Raw genomic sequence first — 11,544 nt, 5'->3', positions numbered from 1 at the left:
ATAGTTTATACTATTTACACATATATTTCATTTTTCTTTGCCAAACAAACATTCAATGAACTGGTAGTAAAAATAATTCTCAATTTTTAAAATACTTATAACTAATATTCACTGAGAGTGGAGCTTATTTTTTTCACTGCTTTCTTTTCATCTTTGGGAAACTGCAATGAAGTGGTTTTCATATTACCTTGTAAAACGTTCATACTCAAATTGTTTCAAAGTTCGTTCCCTCTACAAGTACAGATGAAAACATGCTTTGCTCATGTTCAGCTGACAATGACCTTATCTTGCCAAAATTGCACTACAGTAGCGATGTATATAAGAAAAGCTACTTTGTACTTCATTTCTCGCAATCTGACCAAATTGCTTTGATTGTGCACTGAAACATTTGCATCTGTGCTCAAAACCAACATTGAATTTTTCTTGCTTCGCAAAATATTTACATTTGTGTGTCTTCACAGAGAATAGCAGCTCTCAAGATCATCATAAAACTGGTCACTGACAATTTTCAGGTTGTCATGACTCTAACACAGTCTTCACCAAGAGATTTTCTGTTGAGTTGGACGATTTATAAATAGTAACTTGGCCTTCGCACTTGTTTGTATTGTGATGTCCAATTACTGTAACTCTTTAGCAGATAGATTTTGTGTCCAGCACAAAGATAATTGCACCTCCAATGATCCCAGCCGGTTCAGCTCTGCTTCTTGATAACTCATAAATGTTAGGGTGATGTGACTCCTAAGTCATCAAGTGATAAATTCTGTGTCCACTCATACAGTTTATCAGCTTGGTCTTCCCAGTCTTCATCTTCAAAAATATTCTCTGCTGATGGTTGAATTGTTGGCGACATGCCTTCCTCCATTTCATTCTACAGGAAAATTTGACAGTAATGCAGAGATTAGGAATTCTGACAGTTTCCTTTGTTAACAAATTACAGTTGAGCCTCTCCACAACCACCACCTTGGGGACACAAGAAAGAAGAAAGTGGCCGTTACAAAGAGGTGGCCCTTGTAGGGAGGTCCACTGGTATAAAAAAATAGCGGCCATTGTAGGGAGGTGGCTATTTAGTGGAGGTTTGACTGACATCACCAAGTTTTTTTCAGCAACAGTTTGTACCACATAAAGTGGAGAGCACATGGAACTGCATGTAAGCACAAAACCACCCTCCTAGACCCCCATGCTACTGTAACAACTTTTTCTACACAGTTTGGTCCCTTTAGGACTTGGTTTTTGAGATGGCACCTAAAATTCAACAATTGACCTCTCAATAACACTAAGGGGCCATAAAAGGTCTATTATTAAGTATTTACGTTAAATCTTTCATGTAGGCCTTCATAATGAACTATCAAAAATATTAGAGCGTATTTTCAGCTAATTCCAACTCACCAGTTTAGGTGAATCCATTCCATACATTTTTCTCATTTTAGCAACTCTTGCTTTAGCTTGCCGCGACCTCCTGATGGGAGATGGATTGTTGTAGTCTATTGGAGGCTTCTTCCTATTAACAAGTGAATAACAATAAAATCAGTGTCTCAATAATTTAAATATTTGATGTGACTCAAGCCACAAGTAAAGTAGGGTGTACTGTTTTAATAAACCCTTCGACCTTCATTTTAAACAAGACAACACAAGTTCCTCTATACCAACCTAACTAATTTTGTTATTAACCTTTTTCACATTAAATATCATATTGTAAAAAGTATTTTGCAATGGTTAACATGAGTCAGGTATACACCGAATATGAATCTGGCCCCAGAAATCATAAACATTCTGGAACAAAACACTCTGATTTCCATTTCCTTTTCCTGGACTAAACTTCGTAAAAACCACTACCATTCACAGCAGCACATACCTAGTATATACCTTATAAAATAATGATGGTACCCCCGCCTCACTTCCTCCACTCAGTAGGGGGGGGGACCCTCTGAACAAGGTGCTCCCCCCAGCCACCCTTCAGGTATTTTTTTATCACACCATTGAGATGAGATCAAAACGTACTTAAGGACTCATAGTTCCTCCTACCTGTATATAGGTATAGCTTTGATGCTAGCAACTTGTATTTCCTGTGTCGCAGGTCTGAGTGACAACAGATCTGGACATTCCTCTGCTAGTCGGGAAGTCGTAACACCACACTCAACGAATCCAAAGATATCACGTACTATGCTCTGCCGTGGAATAGCTATAAAATAACAATAATAAAAAGGAATTTATGGCCAGTTATTTAAATATAAACTTATATTTTGGGAGATCAAGAAAAAAACTGCAGACACTAGTCAGGTGTTCCTACCAACCTACAGTATGGAGAGACCCATAGTAAGCTACAAGTCAGTCTGTTGATCATTCACTGGGTCATTCTGTGAAATACATTCTCCAAACTTCTTGGATTAGCAAAGGCATTTTATGTGGTGATCAGTGGGTACAAATCCTATCTCAAAGTTAGGGTCTTTCTGCAGATTAACAAAGGAACCAAACAATAGTCTCAGTTCTCCTGGGGGTTTTACTGTTTAGTTGTATTGTTTCATTTGTTTTACGTAATCTGTGCCTCAGCACCTACAGAAGGAACCCAAACTTAAATACACACCATCAAGTGTCAGCCTTCTCCATGTGTTAGATTTTCCACCTGTTTCTGCAGGGCACTCATCCAAATGGCTCAAGTACTTAAATGAGAAGAAACGTAAATGTCAACAAAAGTCCACTGATTAAATGTTACATTTATTAAAACATGTAAAATGGGAAAACTCTCAAAGCAACTTTCTACTTATCCTTAGGCTCCCATCTACTTAAAATATAGTTAAAACCCTGCAGAGCAGGGTAATAATATCACAACAAATTAAAGGAATAATGAATCCTACTTAGACATCAATAAAAATTTAATGTTGTTTTCTAACATGGTGTACATAACTATGTTGATGTTATACAATTGCATCATTTTACTGTGAAGTTCTTGCATTACTGTATTCATTCTTTCTGATCACATTACGCCCTCCAATATACCTGCATGTAGTCCTTCATTGTTGTCACATCAATTTCATCTGTAATCCTGTCCTTTTCATGTTGGCACACGTCAGCGATTATTTGATCATAAAACTTCCTATTTCCCATGAGTTTGAGTGAGTCAGTTGCTGCCTATTTAAAAGTCAAAATATTTAACCTTATTTCAAACCACAATAAATTTTTGAATATTTCTTTGCTTCACTATTATAAGACCGGAACTTCAAAACAAAGGAGAATGAAAACTTAAAGGATAAAATTAACCCACAGAAGGGAAGGTATGTAAGAAATATAATAACCAATTTGATTATGTTTTCTATCTGATATCTATTACAGTATGCACTATCTATACATAAAAGGGCCATAGGTCATAAAGATTACAGCGGAACCTCCATTAAGCGGCTACTGCACCCCTGGGTACCAGAAAGTGGCTGCTTAATGGAGGTTGCCCGCTCAAAGGAGGTTCATCATAAATTAGCATAATCTTGAGCAGAAACATTACTTTATTTTGAAACAAACATCTGACAAGAGCAGGATCACTCGTGCAAGATCAGTTGCCACCTTCTGTTTCTGACTGTTTTTCCCTTCATCATATTCTTGAAATGAAGCCAGACTAAGAGGAGATCAGTGTATCAACAGGTTGATGGTCGCTTAATAGAGGTGAGAACAATGGGTAAACTCTCCTTGGGGTGGCTAAAAGATGACAGTAGCCACTTTAATAATAGAGATTCAAGTCCTCAACCTTTTGTACAATTATTTTGGGACTTTGATAACTGGCCACTAAATAGAGGGTAGCTTCTTAATAGAGGTTCAACTGTATTTTGTTTGTAAAACAAGAGCATCACATACCTCAGATGCAGGTTTGATGGCTTTTTTACCACAGTAATATTTAACACCTTGCCCACCACTATGAATAAAAATCTTAAACATGATGATAGGTGGGAATTCTGCTCCTCCAAATCTGTACAAAAGGAAATAATATAACAGTTTGTTCTTCCCATCAATCAGAACTTATCTAAAAAATTACAACACCTACAGTACTTTTGCTAGTGTCCAGTCTTTCATCAATACATAGAGGCATCAATGCTAATACACATTAACGGCCTGTTTACATGGAAGTGGGGGACCCCAGATAGGTGAGGTAACTTGTGGTAGGTCACTCCAACTATCATGCAAACGTGATCAAATTAAACTGAGAGATTGTATGGAGAAGTGGGTTACCCCACGTGTCTAAGCAGGTTGCCTCACCTACCTGGGGTCCCCCACCTCCATGTAAACAGGCCCTAAGTTACTTAAAGATGCTCATTACTGCTTATAACACAGGGTTTACATAAAGAATTCTAGTAGCTGGAGAAAGGTGTTACATTACAGGAGAATATTTTGAAAAAGGCTGACATCCACGTCTGAATGTAAAATAGTCATAGGCTTCCGAACATTAGCCGCAGATTTCTGCATGGTAAACGGATAATTCTCTGATCTCCAGTGCCTAATGAACACCCTGATAACAGGAGTGTCTCCTTTTACCATAACAGAAAAAATTAAAAAATGAGGTGAGGGAGGAAGGAAGGAAACCACAAACAAAAGGGGACAAATGCTCAATGAAAGTTCAGTGGGAGGGAAGTAATCCTTAAAATTGTGAAAATGGCGTGTTAAATATTTTAAGAAACACAATTATTGTGAACCCATACCGGAGGTACATACAAAAACACTTTCAAGTAAACTTACCTGAATCTTACCCTAGCCTGAACTACAGGATCTTTCAATAGATCTGCTTCAAGAGGGGAAACTTTGCGTAGCACTTCATAAGTAAGAGAATGTTCCTATAAAAAAAACAACATTCAAGCTTAGCTACAGTAGTGGCAACACCAGCCACTCTACCTTCAACTACTACCCACACTGGCAAATGGTATAAGGCCTTCAAAAATCATTTCTCTTAGTCCAAAACCTACCGCTGCGCATATTGCGTATTTAAGCAGCTTGAACATTTGCTTATCACGATAGGAGCACCAAAACTGCTCAATTTTTCTTGCGGCCTCAATTCTTGTAAGCCTGCAATTCGAAGCAAGCAAAATCAATGAGAACTTCCATAAATCCTTTCAATTTACATATTGTATTATAAAGAGCTACCATCTTACCGTGAACCTGGAGGAGCCTCATTAAGATTCTGACCCATGTTTATAAAAAATAATGTAGAAAGTCAAGAAAGCACAAGTGAATATCTCCGAATCCAAGAGCAGGATGACAGTTCAGTCAGCAGCCATTTTGTTATTCTCCCACAATGCAGCTGGTTGCCATAGAAGCAAGAAAGGAGATATTTGTTGTCAGCAGATATTTGTCGAGGTGTATACGTACTTCATGTACGGAGTTCGATTTTAAAATTAAAAATGGCGGCCAACATGGCATATCCTTTGGGCCGTAAGCTTTTTGGAAGATTTCTAAACGTGAAAAGGTGCCATGCATTTTTTTTTTGTAAATTTAAGATAAAACACATTTTCTGCAACTGTTTTTATTTGTCTTTTTGTTAGGAAACAGCTGTTAACTTTTGGCACTCAATATTCAACTGGTAAGCACACGTGTTCATCAAAATTTCTGTCCTCTATAATTTTATATCCTAGTTGTTTTATTGCCCACTTATGTTAAAATTAATTATTTTTTGACATTTTTTTAATTTATCTTTCCTCAAATGTCAGGTTTTTATAATAAAGTAGAGTTATTTTATTTATTATTTATTATTTTTATCTTTACTTACTTATTGTTTAAAGTATTTCCAGTACCAGCCCCGTTCACGCCCCCATAATATAATTCCAGACAAGTAACGATACACTCTTCTTTTGAAGGAACTAACAGTTCATTAGCAATTCAAAAGCTCAAATGGATAAGAGCCAGTCTGCTGAGTGGGAAGCCGCTTGTTCAAACCATGGCTGGACCCACACTCAGGGTCTGTAAATAACTGAGGAGAAATTGCTCCCTTTGTAAAGACTTTGTAAATGGTCCCCTGGGTTAGACTTTCTAATCTTCTCGGATAAGGATGAAAGTCCATAGGTTCTGTCTTACAACCCTTGCACCTATAAAATTCTGCGGCATGTTAAAGAACCCACGCACTATTCGGAAGGAGTACGCGATGTAGTCCCTGGTGTGGTGGTCTATCTCTCAAGGGGGAGGGACTGTTACAGGCCCGCAGTAATTGGTGACATGCATTGTTGCGGTCACCCTGCCAAGAATTGCCGAACCTAAGAAATAAATAATTTATGTTTTGACCAGAAAAAAGTAAATCCTCGGCTACTTCTTGATAAGAAGCTAAGTAACAGGGTGTTCTTTTTTGTTATTTTAACCTTCCTGATTGACCTAATTTTCTTTTAGGTCCAAGTCAAATTAAGAAAGTTGTTGTGGCCAACAGAGGGGAGATTGCTTGTCGAGTTATGAAAACAGCAAAGAAAATGGGAATAAGGACAGTGGCCGTTTACAGTGATGCTGATGAAAATGCAATGCATGTAGACATGGTTAGTTATTTACCCCATAATATATGGTTCATAAGTATTTTTTGTGTGTTCTAGATTTAGGTTAGCCTGTATCACAGATGTTATTTAACCTCGGTGAGTAACATCTGGGAAGCAGCACTGAGATCCTTTTTCTGTGCCTCCAGATGATTTAGCAAATTACTGGAAGGACGTTTCAAATTTCTTTTCATACTGATTGGCAAATCGACAATGTCTTTTTTAACAGACCAGTCACGGTGTGTACTCAAATCCTAGTACACAGGTGGTGGCCCAGAACAAGGATTTCAGCACTGTTTCGCAGACGGACTTAACCAGAGTCTAGTTTGCCTGTAGCAAAGACTAGATTTAGGTACGTTATTATAAAATATAAAGTGTATATATTTCCTCAAATTGTTAATATTGTTTTTTTTGAAACTTTTGTGATTTTTTATTTATTGAAAGTTAGAATCAGGATTATTCAGGGTGGATAGTGACATTCTTCTATACAAGAAAACATAGCCAGTGTAGTCCCATACAACAAAATGTTTCTTCATTATTCCAAAAATGAAGGAAGCAAAGTATATCATATTTCATAAAGTATTGCTAGAGTGAGCTGAAAGAAAGCTAATTTAAAAGACCCCAGCCTGTACATTTATTTCCTGAACCTTCAAACCCGGTAGACTAGCTGATTTATCATTGCTGTACAACATGTATGCCATGGCAGAACTTTATAAGTACAGGTTGTGGTAAGTAAGTCTTTTAAACATAGTGCATAACATCTAGAATTTTATTGATCTAGTAGAAATTATAGGTCATGTATCAAACATATTTTCTAGGCTGATGAGGCTTTTCACATTGGAGCAGCTGCCTCAAGGGATAGTTACCTCAACATGGAGAAAATCATTGAAGTCGCAAAAAAGAGTGGGGCACAGGTATCAAATTAACTCAATTATTTCACCTCCAAGAGATTTTGAAATACTCAAGATCAAGGAAAATCCATTCAGGAGCAAGATCAAGAGCATATTTACCTGGAATCAAAAGCCTGAAACTCGCCCACACTTCCTAACCTGTGAATATTACTAAGTTTAATAAACCATGTTGTTGAAGTAGTATTTTTATTTTAATATTTTTACTTTTTTGTCAACAGGCTATTCATCCTGGTTATGGCTTTTTATCAGAGAAGCCTGAATTTGCTGAGCTTTGTGATAAAGAAGGTGTGATATTTATTGGGCCCCCAGCCCCAGCAATCAGAGATATGGGCATCAAAAGGTACAGTAAGTACAGATCAATGAACGGAATATAAAAAGGGCTGATCATGTGCAATAGACTTGTTTCATTTGTAATGATATTTAAAAAATTCACATCATAAGATTCAAATTTTTTCCTACAAGTATGTTGAGGCCAGAGGTTAAACAACAGTACTCTGGTCTCTCATGATGCGCACATTTAAAAACATCATTTAATTTTTTGCTCTGTTTTACTTGTTTTGCAGCACTAGTAAAGCAATCATGGGCAGTGCTGGAGTGCCAATCATTGAAGGTTACCATGGTGAGGATCAATCAGATGACAGATTAAGACTTGAGGCACAAAGAATAGGGTAAGAATTTCCGTAATATTTATTGACTAAAATTAGAAAATATCTATACCTTTATGGTATCTTATACAGTGAAATTACGTACAGCTGTAAATTTGAATAATTGTTATTTTAAAAGCAAGAAGCGGTGATATGTCCTTTTCCACCCTACAGTGTAGGCAATAGCAAATGCAAACTGATAAATTGCCAAAAAGTTGTTATCCATGAGTGACTCATACCTACTGTTCCCAAAAGAGGTCTAGTATACATGTATAGCACAAGACAGAGAAGAAGTGGAGAAAGCTGTAGCCCATGGCTACAAGCTTTTTGATAACGATGATGATGCTGATGGTGATGATGATGGTGATGATGAATATGATATTGATATTGAGCTAGTTGACCAAACACAATAATTTTATCTTGTTTCTTGACAAGTCCTGACATGCCCAACTTTCCTGGAGTTCCATGACCTTTAAAGCATATGAGGTTAGCTAATGCAGTTACTACACTGTACTTCAAAAAGAGATTTGCCATTACAAGTCTTACACTTGGCCATCATATCATCATCACAGGGTTCACAAATACGCCAAATTTGGCATATTTTACGCCAAAATTGTTCAGATGACTCCACAGAGGTTATGGAGGGAGTCACTTTGACTCCAGAAATTTTTGGTAACAAACACAATTTTCTCCTTACCTTTTTCGCAACAAATAAAATTTACGTTAATTGTAAACATTGTAAACCTTAATTAAATCAACAAAATTAAAGAATTATACTGCATGACAAAACAGGAGGAGGGTAAATTACGATCAGAGTTTACTCGATGACCGCCATCATGGATTCGAGCTTTCCAGGTCAGCGGACCGCCACAGCTACTTCGTGTATCCCTCACGTTAGTGTATACATGCCAGGACCACTTGCTGGAAAGTCTGAAAAGGGCTTTTTTCATTGTGATACTTGACTCCAAATATTACAAAATGACTCCAAAATTTGTGAAGAAGAAGTCCCAGTGACTCCACTCATCAATAAAATTTGCAAACCCTGTCATCATCATCAATCCTTTTTATGTGGCATGTAGGGCTTTTGACAGCATGTTTTCTCTATTCCTGTCAGTCCTTTGCAAGGTGCAATGCTTGATCCCAGTTAAGGGTTAGAGTGCTGAGTTCAGCCCAGCTACACTATCCTCCTTCAGATGGATTTGGGATGCCCTCTTTCCTATTTACCCTCCAGAGTCTATCTGAGAGAAACTTTATCCGTAGTTTCTCTTGAAAGCATGTGACTAATTTAGCTGTATCTTCTTCTTGCAAGAACAATCCCTTTGCAATGCACATAAATAATAATTAGCAGTTTTGTTATAAATTATAGTGGCATGATTTTTTGACAGGTATCCGGTTATGCTTAAAGCCGTGAGAGGAGGCGGAGGTAAAGGAATGAGAATTGTTACATCACCAGAGGAATTTGATGCTGCTCTTGAGTCAGCCAGGCGAGAGTCCCTCAAATCTTTTAATGATGATAACATGCTGGTGGAGAAATTCGTCGACACTCCAAGGTATATTAGATCTTCTTGAGGTCTTCAGACTCCACATCTACATGTAGGTCTAACAGCTTTGAGTTCCTCATCAATGTTTTCATATCAAGCTGTTTCTCTTGTTGATTTGTTAGCCTAAAATCCTTCTTGTTGCCTCAAGGAGAATTGGTCTAAAATATGATATGTGTGGCCTCTACCATTTGGCCTTTGCAGCTTGGAAGACCAGGAGCTTACACTCCTACTGGTATCGCTGTCTGCATCATTGACACACACCAGCCACCACACTGTGACAAAAGATTGACCTAGTAGCTACAGGTGTACCTTACATCAGAAAAATCTATTTCCAGAGAATATTTAACTGTGGCTTGATTTCTGTTTGGTTTGAAACTAAAGCCAAAAAAATAAACATTTTAGCCAAACATATAAACCTATGCATGTATCCTGTTCCCCAGAACAAGCTCATGTGGACCAACTGTTAAGTTTGAAGCTTTCTAAAGCAAAAGTAATGTTTATTCTTGGAGTTTTGCAAGGGCTTTTTGGGGTACAAAACCAAAAATGATTGCTTTGGAGAGGGAGAGTTTGGATATTTTTTTAGACTACAAGAAAATGAAGATTGACTCTCTCAAGAACTTAATCCCTAGCCAAAAATCAAGAGCAGTGGCTTTAGGAGACATTAATTTTGATGGGACACTCTTTGTGTAAAGGTTTCCTTGGGCGCTGTGTCTTCAGTTTCTCTACTTGTAACTTAAAAATTTCAGACATGTAGAGGTGCAAGTATTTGCTGACACCCTGGGGAACACTGTTTATCTGTTTGAGAGAGACTGCAGTGTTCAGCGCAGACATCAAAAAATTATTGAAGAAGCCCCTGCTCCAGATGTGTCATCTGATGTACGTCAGAGGATTGGCGAGGCAGCAGTGAGAGCAGCTAAGGCTGTGGGATATGTCGGAGCAGGTGAGGTGCTTGCTATTAAATACTCTGATTAATATTTATTTTTGTGTCATTATAGTGCACCAAACCTTAAACCAAGACACAACTCACTCATTTCAAGTCAGCAAAACTTAAGAGTATCAGTGTATTATTATTATCACCACTATCATCATCATCATCATCATCATCATCATCAGTGGCCTTGTTGTTGTCATCATCGTAGTCATCATCATCAATGATCATCATTGTAATCACTGATGTCATCAGCACCATAATGTCACCATTATGCATACCATCATGTTCTTCACTGTTAACAAAATCACCATGGTCAGAGCATGAACAGTGTATACCGTATTTATTCAAATAAGCGCCCAACCTCGAATTAGCGCCCACCTCGAATAAACTCCCATCCTGAAGGCAAAAAAGTCAATAAGCGCCCACCCCCACCCCACCCCCCTCCTACTCAAACTCAAACAGCAGTTCTAGATCCCCTAATGTCCATCCAGCAAGCTGTATCTGCTTCTCGTGTGAAGTGAAATTTAGTAATAATTACTTATAAGAGACTTCCAAGGAGGCCGTGTTTTCTTCAGAGTATTTTATACAAACCTTGCATTGTTACATTTTCGCGTTTTTATTCCCATTTATCGCGTTGTTGCAAAATAAACATACTACATACACTTGCTCCAAATGGTGAAAATTTAATAAGCGCCCAGCCTCGTATAAGCACCCATCTCGAATAAGCGCCCACTCTCAAGGTCCAATAATTTAATAAGCGCCCAGGGCAATTAATCGAATAAATACGTTAGTTAAGCTTTCTAAATGATGTAGTTCGTGTCTCTACTTCCATGGAAACAGTTATGGATTTGTTGTTGTTGTTGTTGTACTTTTTTCAAGGAACCGTGGAGTTCATAATGGATAAAGAACAAAACTTCTACTTCATGGAAATGAACACTCGTTTACAAGTAAGCAACACTTACTAACTTTTCAGTTTATGTCAGCTAACTAATAGTGTTTTAGGATTTTTTTGAAATAACTTGAACAAGCTGA

General features: G+C 37.6%; 2 protein-coding genes across 2 annotated transcripts in view; one reads left to right on the top strand and one right to left on the bottom strand.

Annotated features, from left to right (window-relative positions):
- Positions 1 to 4: 4 nt before the first annotated feature.
- LOC140949963 (uncharacterized protein CXorf58-like) lies at positions 5 to 5,263 on the bottom strand. Its single transcript, XM_073399116.1, has 9 exons — positions 5,127 to 5,263; positions 4,941 to 5,040; positions 4,717 to 4,811; positions 3,841 to 3,952; positions 2,995 to 3,126; positions 2,582 to 2,657; positions 2,023 to 2,179; positions 1,387 to 1,498; positions 5 to 868 (listed from the first exon to the last, which is right to left on the bottom strand). The coding sequence occupies exons 1-9, from the start codon at positions 5,162 to 5,164 to the stop codon at positions 722 to 724; spliced, it is 969 nt and encodes a 322-aa protein (XP_073255217.1). The 5' UTR covers positions 5,165 to 5,263; the 3' UTR covers positions 5 to 721.
- Positions 5,264 to 5,367: 104 nt separating this feature from the next.
- Positions 5,368 to 11,544, top strand: part of LOC140949946 (methylcrotonoyl-CoA carboxylase subunit alpha, mitochondrial-like) — a 16,500-nt gene continuing 10,323 nt past the window's right edge. Inside the window, exons 1-9 of the mRNA XM_073399097.1 lie at positions 5,368 to 5,440; positions 5,517 to 5,554; positions 6,352 to 6,491; positions 7,304 to 7,399; positions 7,615 to 7,736; positions 7,960 to 8,064; positions 9,426 to 9,590; positions 10,328 to 10,521; positions 11,392 to 11,459. Of these exons, the coding sequence (XP_073255198.1) occupies positions 5,376 to 5,440; positions 5,517 to 5,554; positions 6,352 to 6,491; positions 7,304 to 7,399; positions 7,615 to 7,736; positions 7,960 to 8,064; positions 9,426 to 9,590; positions 10,328 to 10,521; positions 11,392 to 11,459 (993 nt within the window). The 5' untranslated portion in view covers positions 5,368 to 5,375. The remainder of the gene's footprint in view (positions 5,441 to 5,516; positions 5,555 to 6,351; positions 6,492 to 7,303; positions 7,400 to 7,614; positions 7,737 to 7,959; positions 8,065 to 9,425; positions 9,591 to 10,327; positions 10,522 to 11,391; positions 11,460 to 11,544) is intronic.

Source organism: Porites lutea, chromosome 10, assembly GCF_958299795.1.
Source record: "Porites lutea chromosome 10, jaPorLute2.1, whole genome shotgun sequence".
NCBI lineage: Eukaryota > Metazoa > Cnidaria > Anthozoa > Scleractinia > Poritidae > Porites > Porites lutea.
Note: the sequence above shows the minus strand (reverse complement) of the source record. Positions and strands in the feature narration are given on the sequence as shown.

What these genes read in the sequence shown, in the direction of transcription:
- LOC140949963 (XM_073399116.1), bottom strand. Translation starts at nt 5,164, where the DNA reads ATGGGTCAGAATCTTAATGAGGCTCCTCCAGGTTCACG. An exon ending in CCATCAAACCTGCATCTGAG is followed by an intron (nt 3,127 to 3,840) that starts GTATGTGATGCT and finishes ACTTTTAAATAG; the next exon opens with GCAGCAACTGACTCACTCAA. An exon ending in GAATGGATTCACCTAAACTG is followed by an intron (nt 869 to 1,386) that starts GTGAGTTGGAAT and finishes ATTTTCCTGTAG; the next exon opens with AATGAAATGGAGGAAGGCAT.